This window comes from Nomia melanderi, chromosome 12 (genome assembly GCF_051020985.1).
Source record: "Nomia melanderi isolate GNS246 chromosome 12, iyNomMela1, whole genome shotgun sequence".
Lineage (NCBI taxonomy): Eukaryota > Metazoa > Arthropoda > Insecta > Hymenoptera > Halictidae > Nomia > Nomia melanderi.
Window position 1 is genome coordinate 12,242,646 of NC_135010.1, and position 15,602 is coordinate 12,258,247.

A 15,602-nucleotide genomic window follows, 5' to 3' on the forward strand; every position below is an offset into this window, starting at 1 on the left:
GTATATTGAAAACGAACATATTTATATGCATGCAACAGCTGTTATGTGAGTATGACATTCATAGATACTCGCTATAACGTTGATAAATATTTTATTGTCGTAGGACCACGTGCATATATGCTATTAAACAATTTTCTCGTGGAAATTAGTAAACATGAACGAAAATCAGAAAGTGCAATATTTAATTGTTGATACTAGCGGATTTATAAAAAATGCAGCCTTACAGGTAAATCTCTAAATAACTGTAACGTTCACATATTCTATTTACATTTTGATATTTAAAAAGTATTTTGCAGTTTATAGCAATGTGATAATAAAAAATAATATTTTTAGGATATCGGAGTTAATATAATAACAGAACAAGATGTGATAAATGAAGTGACAAATAAAAGGCAGTTAAGAAGATTAGCTGTTTTGCCATATGATTTAATAGTACAAACTGCACATGCTGAGAACATAAAATTTGGTAATATAATGTAATTTGTATATACTTAAAGAATACTTTAATATATAAATTTAAGATATAACAATTTCAATGTTACATTTATAGTCACAGAATTCGCTAAGAGAACTGGTGATTACACAAGTTTATCAGCAACTGATATAAAAGTAATTGCATTAACATATCAATTGGAAAAGGAAAAATTAGGAACAGATCACTTAAAAACTGTTCCACCAGTATCAAAAACAGTAGATTATCATGCACAGGAAGCTACTGATCTTCATACTCCTTTAGCTGGTTTTTATATGCCAGAGAAACAAGTAAATATATCACTTTTCTCTCCTTAAAATTGTTAAAATTAGATGTGACTTTCAAAACTTTTTTTAGAAGAAAGAAGATTTATCTTCTAAATTTTCAAAGTTAACCTGTGAACTATCAGAACACGAAGTTAATACTATTCTTCCTCGATGTTTTGGGCCATCTGATGATGAGCAAGGCAGTACTAAATATGATGAATATGAAAATGACGAAGATGGACATGAGGATGAAAATGAAAATAAAAATGAAGATGTAGATAAAGATGAACATGAAGATGAACATGAAGATGAACATGAAGATGAACATGAAGATGGACATGAAGATGAAGATAAAGATGAAGATGAAAATGAAGATGAAGATGAAGATGATGATGATGATAGTGGATGGATTACACCTAGTACATTTTTTCAATATTCTTTAAAATATTTCATATACAAGATACTTCTGAAAGATGTGTAAAATCTTTTTTTAATTACAGAAAACATATCTATTGTGAAAAAGGAAATTGATTCAGAACTTTTAGAAGAGAAACCTGCAACTGTTGCATGTTTAACAATGGATTTTGCTATGCAAAATGTTCTAAAACAGATTGGATTGAACGTGGTTGCATTGGATGGAAGAGTAATTAAACAAATGAAAACTTTCATCTTCAGATGTTACGCATGTTATAAGACTACCAGCATCATGACGAAAGTTTTTTGTCCTAGTTGTGGTAATAAAACATTAAAGAAGGTTGCAATTACTTTAGATGGAGAAGGAAATCAACAAATTCATATTAATTTCCGAAAACCAATATCGAAGAAAGGCAAAAGAGTAAGCTCTCCTCTTGTCATCTTTTCTTATCTGATTTCTAAGTTAATGATAATTATCTAATAATTGAAACAATTTGTTTAGTTTTCTTTGCCAATGCCAAAAGGTGGAAAACATGCAAACAATCCTATTCTTTGTGAAGATCAGCCACTACCTGACCAAAGACAAACAAGATTAGCTCGCACTAAAAATGATCCTTTACAAGATGATTATATAGCGGGCTACTCTCCATTTATTATGCGTGACGTATATTCTAAATCAGCAATGCTAGGTATAAGGTCAGGAGGATCTTTTAAATATTGGATGAAGAAAAATCCAAACGAAACTAGAAGAAGACGAAAATAATGATTTTAATTAACTAATTTATATCTTCATGTATTATTCATTGTAAGAATATAAGACTTTTAAATATGTAAATTAAATATTATATTATATGTAGGTATACACACTTATGACGTATTTCTTTTTCTAAAAATTAGCAACCCTATTTATCTGCTTTTGAAATTTCGCGACGCAATGAACATTTGTGAGCAAAAATTAAAAATTATATATATATATTTAATTTGGACATTTTATGTAATAACATAAAAAGAAATTGCCCCGGGTGAGGATCGAACTCACGACCTTAAGATTATGAGACTTACGCGCTGCCTACTGCGCTACCGAGGCTTGTGGAATACTTTGCCACTAAAGTTGTATTTATTTGAGAAATACTTAACAGCACGTGGAATAAATTCTACAAAATAAACTTTAAAAGCTGCGCAATGGATAGTGTGAGTGACTGATTTTGTACTGTGAAGTGAAAATGAAAGTCTGTCTATCGTAAAAACTACTCATTTGTTCTTAAAATGCTTAGCCCAGAAGTATGGGACTTTAAGCCTCCTCAACATCATTTTTCTACTCTTTTAGAAAAGAGAGATTTCAAAAGAACAGATGTACTGGACATAGTTGGGACACACTTCTTCAATCATTCTGTGTGTAAAAAATTGATTTAAATTAATTCAAATTTTACGTAGGTTATGTTTTGAGGAATCTTTACATAATTCGCAATTACTTTTGGCTTTGTGCCAGGTATCTTTGGTGCTTCCTGACACCGTCAGAATTCCGGATGAATTGCAAACTTGCGTTTTAGAAGATAGTGATTATTATCGCATCAATGCAGTGAACGTATCTGACTTAATAAACAAAGAATTCATTGAGGCATTTGTTAAAAAAGGTAAACACACAATATAATAGAATTATTATTAATTATCCGATAGAATATGAATAGAATATATTCAAATAGAATTGACAAGTTAATTAAATACAATAAAAATAATTGACCTTTATTGTTTATATAATAAATAATTTTAATGGCATAATTAAATATAGTAGAAATAATCATCTTTATCGTTACTTTATAAATGGAAATCGTTATGGATTAATGCCAAGATTTTAAAGTAAGGAATAATGGCATCATAATTTTCTATAGTACAATGAATAAGTAGCAGGTAATATGTTTAAATATGAGTATCATGTATATGTTGATAAATGTTTTAGGAGAACTGAGCCTATTGACAATTGGAAACAAAATAGACTTGGATAATGCAATTGCTATTACTCCTACTGGTCATTTAATACTGACATTATTAACTGAAGACTTTCAAACACTTGGTTTAGAAGGAAAGGTCTCGTTTTTTGACCGTAAAGTACATACACGTTATGGTAAGTCCTAAGGAGTTAAATAAAAAACATCAAAATGCCAAAAAAGCACCAGGTCCCTATGCTAGTAGATCTAGCATTATATTCCATTGGGGAATTTGTAATTGCTTTTGGTAGATACATGACAAAGCTGGTTTGCACCATTTCTAAAACAAATCCGGAATATGGAAGTACTAAATTACATTCGATGGTAAAATTCATGAAAAATTTATTAAGCTCGAATGTACCACAAAATTTATACAATAAAATGTCTGTAGCTGTGTTGACTGCAGTTGTAAATTTAGTTAAAGAAACTAGAGGTACATACAATGACTTTGCTTTAACCACAGCTTTCTTATCGGAAATGACGGTTGCTCTTCATTTAACAGAAGTAGCTATAGATGCACATTTAAGAACGATCGAATTCTCTGTTTGGCCTAAAATTATGAGACATGTGCTTTACAATAAGTTGCATGACATGGTTGGCCTCGAAGTTTTAGACTTGGGCTCAGGTTCAGCTGGTTGGAGAACATCAGACATTGAAAAAATGATTATTAATGGAGTTTCTGTTATGCCGAATTTAGTATGCTTCGTTTTATGTTTTGACTGTACAGATAATATTATAATGGCCCTAGCTCAACATTGTAAAAAACTGCGAAAGCTAGATGCAACTGCATCTAGGTCTGTTACAGACAGAAGCGTTGCTCCTTTACTTTCATGTAAATATTTAACACGAGTCAAATTATGTAGAACTTCTATGAGTATACCTGGTTATTCAAAACTCTTCTTAGAGCATTTGAATATTCAAGATATCGGCAGATGCGATGAATTTGGATTCGTTTTAGAGCTTATCAATGAAAAAGAAACCGATGTAAAAAGTTCTTTTCACATAAGAACGTTTGAAAGTCGAAATTTCAGTATGCAACATTTATATCTTTTAGTTGACATGTGTCCATATATTACGAGCCTTTGTTTATTACGCGACGAAAGAATTGTCGATTTAACAATTCTCGCTACTCTTGATTGTTTAAAAGAATTAAAGCTCTTATCTTGTGATTTTTATACCCATGGAATAAAGACACTGTTGGAAATTAAAGGTAATACGATTATAAGTCTACATTTAGAGCATGTAGAAGAAATTGATTTGAATGCACTGATATCTATCAGTCAGTATTGCCCAGATATAAGAAGCCTAATGTTTTATAATTGTGAGTTCTTAGAACGCGCGCAAACATATCCAAGAAAGCTTGCAGTGTCGCCTTTTCGATTGTTAGAAAGAATTAAGTGTGTAGCAGAATGTACAAATATGCACCTAGAGTTTTTGCTTTCTCATTGTATAAATATTAAATTTATACAATTGGGCTCATCGACTGGTATCGGAGACGAAGCAATGAGAAGAATACTTTTGCAGAATCCAATGAATAAGTTAGAGGAGCTCAAAATATTGTACAGTCATGATTTATCGATGAAAACTATACAGCTATTGATGGAAAATTGTGATAACTTACGACGGCTATCCGAATTAGAAAACTGGCAAGGAGTGTCATCTGCAGAGTTAAATCTTTTTAGAGAAGAATTAAAGAACACTAATACAAATTTGGATACAAGTCCAAGTTTATCATTTGCATAATTGACATTCAAAAAGTGATTAAATTATTGTCAACAATTTAGGAGGATATATATTTTTTTTACATCATTCTATACAATAAAGTTGTATAAAGGAAACCAATAAATAATAATTTAATAATTTTGTGCATATTAGAAATTATGTAATTTAATAGTTGTATCTTATCATTATTCGCGTTGAGAAACAGTTTTGCAAGAACGATTTTTAACAGTAGATATTTATTAACGTAAATTTTATTGTATATTTATGAATAAAGTTTACATTTTACTATTTTTATTTTTCGTTTATTTTTTTTTACCGGTAACGCAAAATCAAAGTCGTGACAATTGATTTAAAATCTGAAAGCTTTACGCCTGGCAAGAAGAATTATGAGCGTGTTCGAACATCGTTAAAGGAACGTTTTAAGCATAAATTCGATGTAATAATTTCTTGGAATCCACCAGGTAAAGTATTTTTATTTTTCTTGAATTTAGTTTTACCTCTGCATAAAGTTCTTTAAGCGACTTATTTTACTTTTGAAGATGAAAATCTATGCCCATCATCGGTAGCAGCATGGTTTTATGAGCATCAATACAACGTCCTGCTTTGTCGTCAAACTTTTATGCAAAAAACTGAGTATTCTCTGAGAATACCAATAATTTCAGAAGACAGTGATAACGATAAATTTTTTGAGTGGCTTGGAGTTCTTAGTATTTCCGGTGAATTGTATGTATGAAATATATTAGAAGATCATTAAAAGAAATTAATGAAAATTCTATTGTAACAAAGTAATTGTTTCAGGAAAAATACTAAATCAGATGACTATGTAAATACATATGTCTGTCCATCACCTTCTGTAGATGTTGGTCAAGTAAAATATTTACAATGGACTGGGTTTTTTACAAGGCAGCAAGTAACATGTTTATATAAGGCCATAAAAGAATATGTATTGATGCGAAACACTATGCCATGGTGTGCTTTACATGTACAGGGATTTTCAGATAGTCCAGTTAGCTGGGATTTAAAGGAACACACGTTTTATACTGACGGTGATAATAGTTACACCATTGTATTTAGACCAGCCGCTAATTCTATTATACGAAAAAGTCTGAGTTCAAATAATAAACCAAAGAATATTCAATGATCATACATTTTTTTTCTTTCTTGTAAACTGTTCAACGAGACAAATAAAATTTTTATATGAGACGAAATAAATTATATTTTGCAATTTACGTTATCATTTATTATGATATAGAGAATAATAAACGATCGTGAGTAACATTTGATTTAATATAACATCACTTTACATCGATATTTTTTGCAAAGAAGTAAGCAAAAGTTAAGTGTGTTGGAATGTGTATTCAATAATTAAACTGAAACGAAGCACTCGCTAAAGGCTTTCTGGTATTATAGTATAAAATAGATTGTATAAATTAACTTTGACTATGGGGTTTTTAAATTATTTTTCTTTGACTAAGTAAATGCTTAATAAATGCTGTGCCGCGAAAGCATTTATGTACTATTACATTATTACGAAAATTATGCTAAAATTAGTCGTGGTGTCACATTATTGCACATACTAAACTTACAAAGTGGAAAAGATCATCACATTATTAATTATATTAATTGTTTTGTAAAATTACGAGACTAGAAATCAATCTAAATTGAGCGTTCGCATGTAAATTAATTTAACTTATAATAAATAAAGCTTAAGATATACTGCATTATGAGATCAAAATAACTTATCCGTGTACATAATTATTAAAGCTTCCTAAAAATTCCTTTGCAAATAAATAAATAAATAAATACAAAGTGATTCTTATAAAGGTTGCCGCACACGTCTAGTTTGCTGTTTTGTTAATTCTATGAGATCGAAGTATCTTATCACTTATACTTTTTAAAGCTTTTTAGTATCTTCCTGTAAATAATTAAATAGAAAGTGATCCATGTAAGTGTTGCCATTATGTTTATTTGCACGATCAACGCAAAGTTCAAATGAAAGTTAAGATATTGAAATGCTTCAATAAATTTTTATAATTATAATTAAAACTCAAACAAACGAAGCAACTATTACATGCATCATTATGCACATTTATATGGAAAGATAATACGATCTTAAACAAGAATTGAAGTTCTTATCATCGCTAGCCGATAATCCATTAAGACTTGATTTAGTTTTCATATTAACACGTGCGAACTGTCCGATTCGGCAAATTTCACTTTGGAATTATAATAGAGATCTTCGATCCCGGAACCAACAGACATACGAGATTTCGAACGAGCCATAAGTTCGCCTAACTCATCAAAATCTTTGAACCTAACATACGAATATAAAATATGAATTAATTTTTATTGCCATATATATATTACTTAGTCAAAGTAATCATGTAAGTTTAAATAACTGTATAAAAAGACTTACCTACTAACCGGTCGACTTTGATTTTCAGAAGATTCTGAAGAATTTTTCATTATTGAAAATCTGTCGTCTGCACTAAACGATGATACATTACCTATTATAGATTTAACGAATTATGATAGTTTCACGTACAAATTGGTAATAAATATATGTATACTAAAAATTATTTACCAGAAGGAAATAACATTGTGTGTTTTAAGAGATCACCATTCGTAAACGGTGAAAGACTATCATCTTCTTCTGGTAACAAATGATTAGTAGTATCGTTTGTTATAGATTCGACCATTTCTAGCCATTGCTGATTGTGTGATCTGAATTTTTCCACTTTTATACGAGCTGCCCAATTTTTATCGCACATCTAAAATTTTATAGTCAATTTCAATTCATTTTCCTTCGTAGGCAGACTTTTATTGAAAAAGTATTTACATGTATAATATACTTACGGCAATAACATCCAAACACGCGTCACACACTTTCCTAATTGCTGGATTTTTATCATGCATAAGATCTATCAAATACCCAGGCGCTTCTACAAATAATATTCACATTTCAGTATACGAAGTGTAAATTGTTTCCTATTTTCAAAGCGCATTACCAACTTTATACTTTAGTAATTAAAAGGATAAAGCAGAGAATTTGACTATTACCATTACCAGTCTCGCGTATTAAGTAATCTCTTGTAGAATCGTGTTTAGATATTTGATAAAAAACATATATTATTTGTAAAACCATTTCATCGTCTTCTTGTTTAGCTGTAAAAATATTACTTGTTAATAATTAACTTTTAGTTCGCATTCTTAATTTATACATACCTTTAAGGAGTTCAATAAGAGAAAGTAGTATGTCTGCTTTACATAACAATCGTGCACAATCTTCATCATAAGCTGCTGTACCCAGAAATATAACAATCTCAAGTACTAAATCATCAGGCGCTTTACCTATTAAAACCAAAAAAAGAAGAAAACAGAAATTAATTTGAGATGAGAATTAAAATAATAAGATTTGATTTCGGAAAATATACCTGGAACAAGATTATTACGTATCCACGGTATCAAATCGCACAGATGAAGTATTTGTGAATAATCCAAGTCAGGTAATTCTAAATTGCCTAACACGCCAACAACTTCTAGCACGAAATCTTGAGAGTCCGACTGATTTAAGGCCATAGCAAAATCACCCACAAATTCCTAATATTTTTGTTGTCAATTACCATAAATTTATTTTTATTTAAAAAATGGCATGCCTTACAAAGTAAAATAACTTACAACAAAGCTCTCTTTAGTAGAATCATGTTGGGAAATATTTCGTATCATTTTCATTATAAGAGGATCTTGATTTCTAAATGCTTTTTTTATAAGACCTTGTAAACGATTATTCTCTACCATAAGTTGGGCATTTTTGCTATTAACAGCTAAATTTATTCCAAGAGCTACTAATTCTAATTTTGGTTGATCATCCTCGGAGTTCAAAATCATATTTGTTACCTTAAAAGAGTTTATATTTACTAGATGCAAAATTGTCTATAAATGGTATGTACTAGAAAATTCTACAATGCTCACCATTTGAATGCATTCAGTATTTGTAAACATTGCCTTTACTTTATCATCCATACTGGTATGATACAATGATCCCAAAATGATTGTTTTATTTTTAACATCACTTTGTCCAAGAAGTTTTATTAACTTTGGTAATAAACCGACTCTTATCATTCTTGCCCTAAGTTTTGTATCAAAGGAAAGATTGAACAACAGTTTTAAAGTACTCAAAACCAAATCAGGATTGTTATTTTGTAAAAGTCTTGGTACTTTTTCAATAATATTTCCCTCTGCCTAAAATAATAATAAATTACGTGTGTATCCTTATTAAATAGTACTTAAAATGTTAGAACTAGATTTTTACCATAAGATCTTTATTCTCTCGAAATATGGATAATTTCTTCAAGAATGCAATGACTAATATTAATAAATCTGTATTTGTCCTATCCAATGTCTTGATCAACATGCCAATTATATTCTTTTTGCGCATTTTTCTTTCAACTTCCATATTCTCAGCGATGTTTAATAATAAATAAAAGGCCACTATAACATAAATTGCATTATAATATTTTCAGCATATTAAAGATATGTACAATTACCGACCTCGTAGTAATTGCTCTTGCTTTTTTATTAAGCTTTTGAACTTTTTGCGACTCTTTTCAAGTTCCTCTTTTAATTTTTTGATATCATTTTCAGTTACAGAAATGTCAGTAGATCGTTTTTTAGTTTCATAATCTAGAGGACCATCAGTATTCCAAATGTCATCAATGATTTTAGTCTTTTTGTCATAGTTGTCATTTACACTTGAGAAGAATGTTAAACCAGTGGTATTCTCGAAGTGACGTCTACGTTTCTCCATATCTTCCTTCCACTGATCGTATCGGCATAGTTCAAAGTCAATTATATCCATACATAATGATCCAATCTATGAGTAGAAATCAATAGTTAAGTATGTTAATATTTTCCAATTGTTCTTAATATACTCACTCTGTATTCAAGGACAATATTGTGAAATTGACTGTATGTTGAAAAACAGAAGAAAATGTAGACAATATTTGTAGACAATTCTATACTACGCCTCCAATCCTCTCTCAACACTCTGGCTAAAGCACTCAACAACGATTCTAACAGGATAAATATTGATTATTGATAATTAATGTTTATGTAGATCAATATATAAAATATTTAATACCATTTTTTGTCAATTCGTGGAGATTATCAGGTACTCTTGCCAACTGTAGAATCAGTGATGAACCCTTAATTTTCCCTGGTATTTCCTCGTACAATAATTCAATGTAACTATCAACATTACTAATAATAGCACGTTCTATTTCCCCATTATCAGCAGATATTGAATTCGACGATGCTGGTCTTGAAGGTTGAGAATTATTATCATTACCTATGTTAAAATATGTAAAATAACAAAAACATATTGGAAATGTTTAACAATATTTTTTAAATGCAAATAAACCTACTTGTAGAAGTATCATTTGTTTTTCGATTCTGAAGATAATAAATCAATTGTTCTACCTCTCTCAATTTTGACTCATGGATTAAAGAACACTTTTCTATCACTTCCTTAGCTAGAAGTGATACATTAGTATCTGCATTCAAGCTCTTCAACCGAATTATTTTTTGACATTCCTATAAATAAAATCAGTTTATAATTATAAAAACATTTTAATATAACATTGTCACACAAAATGTATCAGGTAAGAGTAATGAATGACAAATTATTTAGAGTATTACTTTGCGATCACCCAACATAGGGTCTCCTAATTCACCCAAGATTAATGCTTCCACATCATAATTAACAACCAAAGCTTTTTCTGTCGGATGTACATCCAAAGTACCAGATCTCACTTTCCTAAATATTAAAAACATACTCATTATATTTTAACATTATACAGTATTTAATACAGACATAAGACGACATTAAATTTCATGTTAAATTATCATGACAAATATTTGATGATTATTATCGTGTTCGTACGATCAAATGCCTACCGTTTCAAAAATTTTGCTTCATCCATTTTTACGTACTATTTGTAATTTAAAGCATGAAAACAAACTGTTTTCTCAATTTTTAATAATTAATTCATCTCCATAGAGAATAAATTGCAAGCAGAACCACTGACTACAATTCACATAAGATTCTCATACTATTATTGTCAATTGTCATGTCACAGTAATGCTTCCACGATTTGCCACTAGAAGGCTACACAGATATCGATCTATTCCCGCAAGTTTCCGAATATATAACAAATAATTTTGCTAAATTACTACAAATCTCAAAATATCCAATGAATGAATTAATGTAGCATTTCACTTACCTCGTTACACTCCTTGAACGTCGATACATATTCCTATACGTCTATTGCGATAAAAATTTGAACTCAAACATTGCAAAGGAAAATCAGTTACAAAGATATGTTATTTAGCATTTTACTTTTTCTATAGAATTCCGATCAATCTAATTGTCTTATAAATTATGAATCGTTAGATGTATACAATAAACAAACTTAACACGATTAATATTTATCTTTTTGAGAAATATCCGTGACCGTACAAACGAAATAATTATCATTCTTATACTATCAAACGCGTGATTGATAACAGCAATCTTTTATTATGGATTTTATTATCTTACTGAAGAATTATGTTTATCTTATTAAACGATTACACTTCGTCCATCTTTGATGTATCTTTAGTTTAGTGTACTATTTTCAACCAGTTAGATATTTCTTATATCTAGATTATTCTAGATTTAATTGGCTACATATCTAGTCAAATAGAAATTATATTATAAGAGAACAGTTCAAATAGTTCCAATCAAAATGACAGAAAACTGTTTTATTATTGATTGTGATGCTGGTATAGATGATGCATTAGCACTAATAATACTTATTACTGCTCATAAGAAAAAAGAAATTCAAATCAAAGCAATTACTTGTGTTAATGGAAACACTACAGTAGAGAATGTAGTTAAAAATGTGTTTAGGACATTAAATGTTTGTGAGGCAACAGACGTAAGTTTTATTCGAGGATAATATGTAACTTTGTTTGAAAATACATTCAACTTTTCATGTGTCAACTTACAGATACCAGTTTTTCAAGGAGCACACGAACCCATACTTATTACATGGCATACTGAAGAAGCAGTGAAAGACCAGTACCATGGTAGTGATGGTTTTGGAGATGTATATAATGATGAAGTAGATACAAATAAATTGCAAACAGAACATGCTGTGTGTGCTATGCATAGAATTATGTCAGAGAACCCAAATCAAATTAGTCTTGTATGTTTGGGTCCTCTAACAAATGTAGCATTAGCTATAAAAATGTATCCACAATTTCTTAACCATATAAAGGATTTTTACATCATGGGAGGAAATGTAACGGGTATATTTTATTTTAAACTATTTACATTTTTCGTATTATATGAATTATACAAAAAACAATTATAGAGAACATTTATTATCAGCACAGGGTAATATTACACCGCAAGCAGAATTTAACTTTTATATGGATCCAGAAAGTGTCCATATAGTATTTAACAATAACAAGAAACCTTTATGGTTATTACCATGGGAAACATGTTTGAAGTCTTGTATTCCACATGTATGTATATCACTGATATATACAAAAGGTGTTACAATACCCATAATATAAATTTAATGTATTGTAGGACTGGAGAAAAAATGTACTAGGTCAAATAGATACACCCTGCATGAAACTCATGAATGACATTGAAGAAGGATGTAAAAGGAAAATGAAAAAACATTTTCCTACATACATTATGTGTGATGCAATTTTAGCTGGAATTTTGTTAAAACCAGAAATTGCCAAAAATGTTGTAGAATATCATGCTGATATTGAATTAAATGGTAATAGAACAAGAGGTCAAGTAGTACTTGATCATTTATTGACAAACAAGCCCAATGTGTTTTTAATTCAACAGTTTGATTCAGAAATATTTAAAGATCTATTAATATCTTCTGTTAATGCATAATGTAATCATTGAAACAATGATAACATAATATAAATAATAATATAACTGTACATAAATGTATGTTTACATATTCTTTTTCATGTGTGCTCTATAATACATTACAATAAGAGCAATTCTATATGCTACTGAATTACCTCCAATAGGAATGTTTAATTCTTAAACATTGCAACAATATATTACATTGTACCAAGGAATATGTACGACTGTAATACATCTAACTGTCTCGTTATAAAATATATTTACATTAGACAATCTGCAAAAAAATATACATAATAGTTATTTACAACTTACAATACTTTATACCGCTAAAAAAAACGTAAATAATGCATAATTTATATGAATAGGTTATGTACCTCTAAGATGAAACATTATGAGTCCGGATTCTCTACATTTTGACATTCTTGAAATTGTTTTCTTGCTTCTTTATTTGATTGCAATAAAGCAATTAATCCTGCGCGTATATCATCGTTTTTTTGCTCAAGGTTATCCAAAGCTGAATTCAGCAGATCCAGTTGGGCGTTTATTGCCTCGAATTCTACGATTACAACGTAAGTATTTGGTATCATAAACAAATATTTTTAAATATTCCAAAAAATTGTCATAAATAAAGCTAACTAAAAATATATGTGTTCTGACTATTCAAAACATTGAACGAGATTGGAAACACTGATTTGCGATATAATTCTTTTCTAGAGAAAATAACATTTACCAGTATCGTTAATGTTTTCCTCATTCTCTTCGTTTTTCCATTCATTTTCATCACGGTTTTGATAATTTTCGTTTGGTTGTACTGCGCGGTGAACCATATTTTCATCTGCCATTTGCATTAGCTGACATTGGCGTCACCTGTGAGCAAGCAGAAAATAAAGGTGTGTCTTCTAATAGTCGCGTAATATAAAGTATGCGCAGTAATAACTGCACAATCATATTAAGAGATGAAAATAAACATTAAATTTCACTTTAACATTTTTATATAAATATGAAAAGTAAAGAATTTAAAAAAAAATGATGATATGTTGGTTACTTCAAACGCGAATACATATTTTTTGAACTATTAACATTAAATTAGTAATTATGAAAGATGAAAATTGCACCATTAGTATGGTCAGTAAGTTCAAACGTATTTATCAAATAGGGCATTTATTGAAAATTACAAATGTAAAAAGAATAAAGTATTTTTAGTACAAAATAATACATGGTATTTGAAATTTTCGTATTTACAAATGTATTTATAGTCTAGCCTGTAATCCACCTGCAATAACGATAGTTTCACCGGTAATATAATTAGCATCATCACTTGCTAAAAATGCTGCTGCACCAGCTATGTCATTTGGTAAACCAAATCTTTGCATTGGTATTGTGGACACAGTTACCTCACCTGTATCCCCTTCAACAAGCTGTAAAATATTTGTATTTTATACATGTAATTGTTGTTAAACAATAGTATGGCATACTGAATATGTAAATTAATACATACTACTTTAGAAAATTTTGTATCTATTATACCAGGTGCTATGCAATTGACACGAATTCCTTCAGATGCAAGAGTTGCAGCAGCAATGTTGTTAAGACCTAGTAATGCTGTTTTACTTACAGCATAAGCACCTAATGCCTAAGACAAAATATGTATGTAAATTTAGATTTTATAACAGTAATAAATTACAAAATCTTACAAAATTCTTGTGCTCACTGTAACTTGTTGATATGCTGCTATTGAAGATATAAGGATCATTGAAGGTGATTTACTGTCCCTTAATAGTGGTAAAGATTCTTGCATCAAAAGGAAAGTGCTTTTAACATTGACATCAAAAATTTTATCCCATGCTTCCTCAGGAGTATCGAAAAGTGTAGAAAATGCTGGATTTACAGCTGCATTAGATATTAGAATATCTAAACCACCGAATTCTTCTTTTGTCTGTAATAATTTTAATAAAATATGACCAATCAAAATTAAAACATAAGATATGATTATCTAAAATTCTAGTTTACCTTATTAAAAAGATTTCTTCTATCATCTTTCTTGGCAACATGACATATAGTACCAGATACTTGTAGTCCCTCAGACTTAAGCTGTTCTAGAGCTCTCTTTACATTTGATTCTTTACGACTGCTAATCATTACCTTGGCTCCTTCTTGAGCCAAACGTTTTGCAATTGCAAAACCAATTCTGTAATAAAAATGTACATTATATAGTAAATAGTATAATGGAGGAGGTTAAGTTCTATGATTTACGAAACCAATAATTAAAATAAATAATTATTATAAATTAATAATAAATTATATCTAATAATTTCTCACCCATCTGTTGAAGCTGTTACAATTGCCGTTTTTCCTTGCAATCGATTACATTTCATGACAGATGCATTAACATTATTAAGATTAAATGCCGCTTGATTCATTGTAGTACGCCACATTACGATAAATTACAATGAATAGAAAGAAAGAAGTTACCAAATAGTTGGCAGTTACTTCTTCAAAATCACGGAGGGAAGTGTGAATATTAAATCGGTATTGTTAATATATTTTTCGAAACCCGATTATAAAGCATGACATTGCACATACTTTATCACTTCAAGGAGAATATTAAAGTGCAACATTATATAAATGTAATCAGCTCATTATATTTTATCACAAGTACCTCTAGCTTAAAACAATGTCTTTTGTACAAAAACTTCGTGTAATTTACAATTATAATTAAAACTAAAACATGATATTTATAATTCATATATTATAATTAGTTAATCCATAATATATTTTTAAAACTTTTGTCATCATTGATGAAA

General features: G+C 29.5%; 7 protein-coding genes and 1 non-coding gene across 11 annotated transcripts; 4 read left to right on the top strand and 4 right to left on the bottom strand.

Annotated features, from left to right (window-relative positions):
- Positions 1-35: 35 nt before the first annotated feature.
- LOC116424083 (RNA-binding protein NOB1) lies at positions 36-2,508 on the top strand. The gene is made up of 6 exons (XM_031970018.2): positions 36-226; positions 334-466; positions 551-762; positions 830-1,157; positions 1,239-1,573; positions 1,655-2,508. Exons 1-6 carry the CDS (start codon positions 155-157, stop codon positions 1,913-1,915), a joined length of 1,341 nt encoding a protein of 446 aa, XP_031825878.1. The 5' UTR covers positions 36-154; the 3' UTR covers positions 1,916-2,508.
- On the bottom strand, positions 2,167-2,239 carry TRNAM-CAU (transfer RNA methionine (anticodon CAU)). The gene has a single exon. It is a non-coding gene; the product is annotated as a tRNA-Met (tRNA).
- On the top strand, positions 2,401-6,001 carry LOC116424084 (ribonuclease P protein subunit p40). Its single transcript, XM_031970019.2, has 6 exons — positions 2,401-2,544; positions 2,642-2,786; positions 3,110-3,274; positions 5,195-5,320; positions 5,399-5,582; positions 5,658-6,001. The coding sequence occupies exons 1-6, from the start codon at positions 2,419-2,421 to the stop codon at positions 5,998-6,000; spliced, it is 1,089 nt and encodes a 362-aa protein (XP_031825879.1). The 5' UTR covers positions 2,401-2,418; the 3' UTR covers position 6,001.
- Positions 3,268-5,151, top strand: LOC116424082 (uncharacterized). The gene has a single exon (XM_031970016.2). It carries the CDS (start codon positions 3,309-3,311, stop codon positions 4,878-4,880), a length of 1,572 nt encoding a protein of 523 aa, XP_031825876.1. The 5' UTR covers positions 3,268-3,308; the 3' UTR covers positions 4,881-5,151.
- Positions 6,002-6,076: 75 nt separating the features above from the next.
- On the bottom strand, positions 6,077-11,443 carry Kap3 (kinesin associated protein 3). Of its 4 annotated transcripts, none has more exons than XM_076372721.1 (17): positions 11,141-11,432; positions 10,815-11,041; positions 10,557-10,674; positions 10,283-10,451; positions 10,000-10,206; positions 9,795-9,931; positions 9,411-9,732; positions 9,172-9,350; positions 8,832-9,101; positions 8,538-8,756; positions 8,294-8,459; positions 8,085-8,210; positions 7,926-8,024; positions 7,716-7,801; positions 7,444-7,630; positions 7,276-7,366; positions 6,077-7,173 (listed from the first exon to the last, which is right to left on the bottom strand). In XM_076372721.1, the coding sequence occupies exons 2-17, from the start codon at positions 10,838-10,840 to the stop codon at positions 7,035-7,037; spliced, it is 2,541 nt and encodes an 846-aa protein (XP_076228836.1). In that variant the 5' UTR covers positions 10,841-11,041; positions 11,141-11,432; the 3' UTR covers positions 6,077-7,034. The 4 variants fall into 4 exon arrangements, with proteins under 4 accessions (XP_076228836.1, XP_076228835.1, XP_031825873.1 ...); XM_076372720.1 differs by having other exon boundaries at positions 7,920-8,024; positions 11,141-11,431; XM_031970013.2 differs by lacking the exon at positions 10,815-11,041 and having other exon boundaries at positions 11,141-11,443.
- A 32-nt stretch (positions 11,444-11,475) lies between these two features.
- On the top strand, positions 11,476-12,819 carry LOC116424085 (pyrimidine-specific ribonucleoside hydrolase RihA-like). Its single transcript, XM_031970020.2, has 4 exons — positions 11,476-11,836; positions 11,909-12,209; positions 12,292-12,428; positions 12,496-12,819. The coding sequence occupies exons 1-4, from the start codon at positions 11,645-11,647 to the stop codon at positions 12,817-12,819; spliced, it is 954 nt and encodes a 317-aa protein (XP_031825880.1). The 5' UTR covers positions 11,476-11,644.
- On the bottom strand, positions 12,711-13,659 carry LOC143175153 (uncharacterized). The gene is made up of 3 exons (XM_076372729.1): positions 13,529-13,659; positions 13,173-13,354; positions 12,711-13,072 (listed from the first exon to the last, which is right to left on the bottom strand). The coding sequence occupies exons 1-2, from the start codon at positions 13,644-13,646 to the stop codon at positions 13,188-13,190; spliced, it is 285 nt and encodes a 94-aa protein (XP_076228844.1). The 5' UTR covers positions 13,647-13,659; the 3' UTR covers positions 12,711-13,072; positions 13,173-13,187.
- A 283-nt stretch (positions 13,660-13,942) lies between these two features.
- Positions 13,943-15,426, bottom strand: LOC116424086 (dehydrogenase/reductase SDR family member 4). Its single transcript, XM_031970021.2, has 5 exons — positions 15,118-15,426; positions 14,809-14,986; positions 14,510-14,734; positions 14,297-14,431; positions 13,943-14,216 (listed from the first exon to the last, which is right to left on the bottom strand). Exons 1-5 carry the CDS (start codon positions 15,231-15,233, stop codon positions 14,049-14,051), a joined length of 822 nt encoding a protein of 273 aa, XP_031825881.1. The 5' UTR covers positions 15,234-15,426; the 3' UTR covers positions 13,943-14,048.
- Between the last annotated feature and the right edge of the window lie 176 nt (positions 15,427-15,602).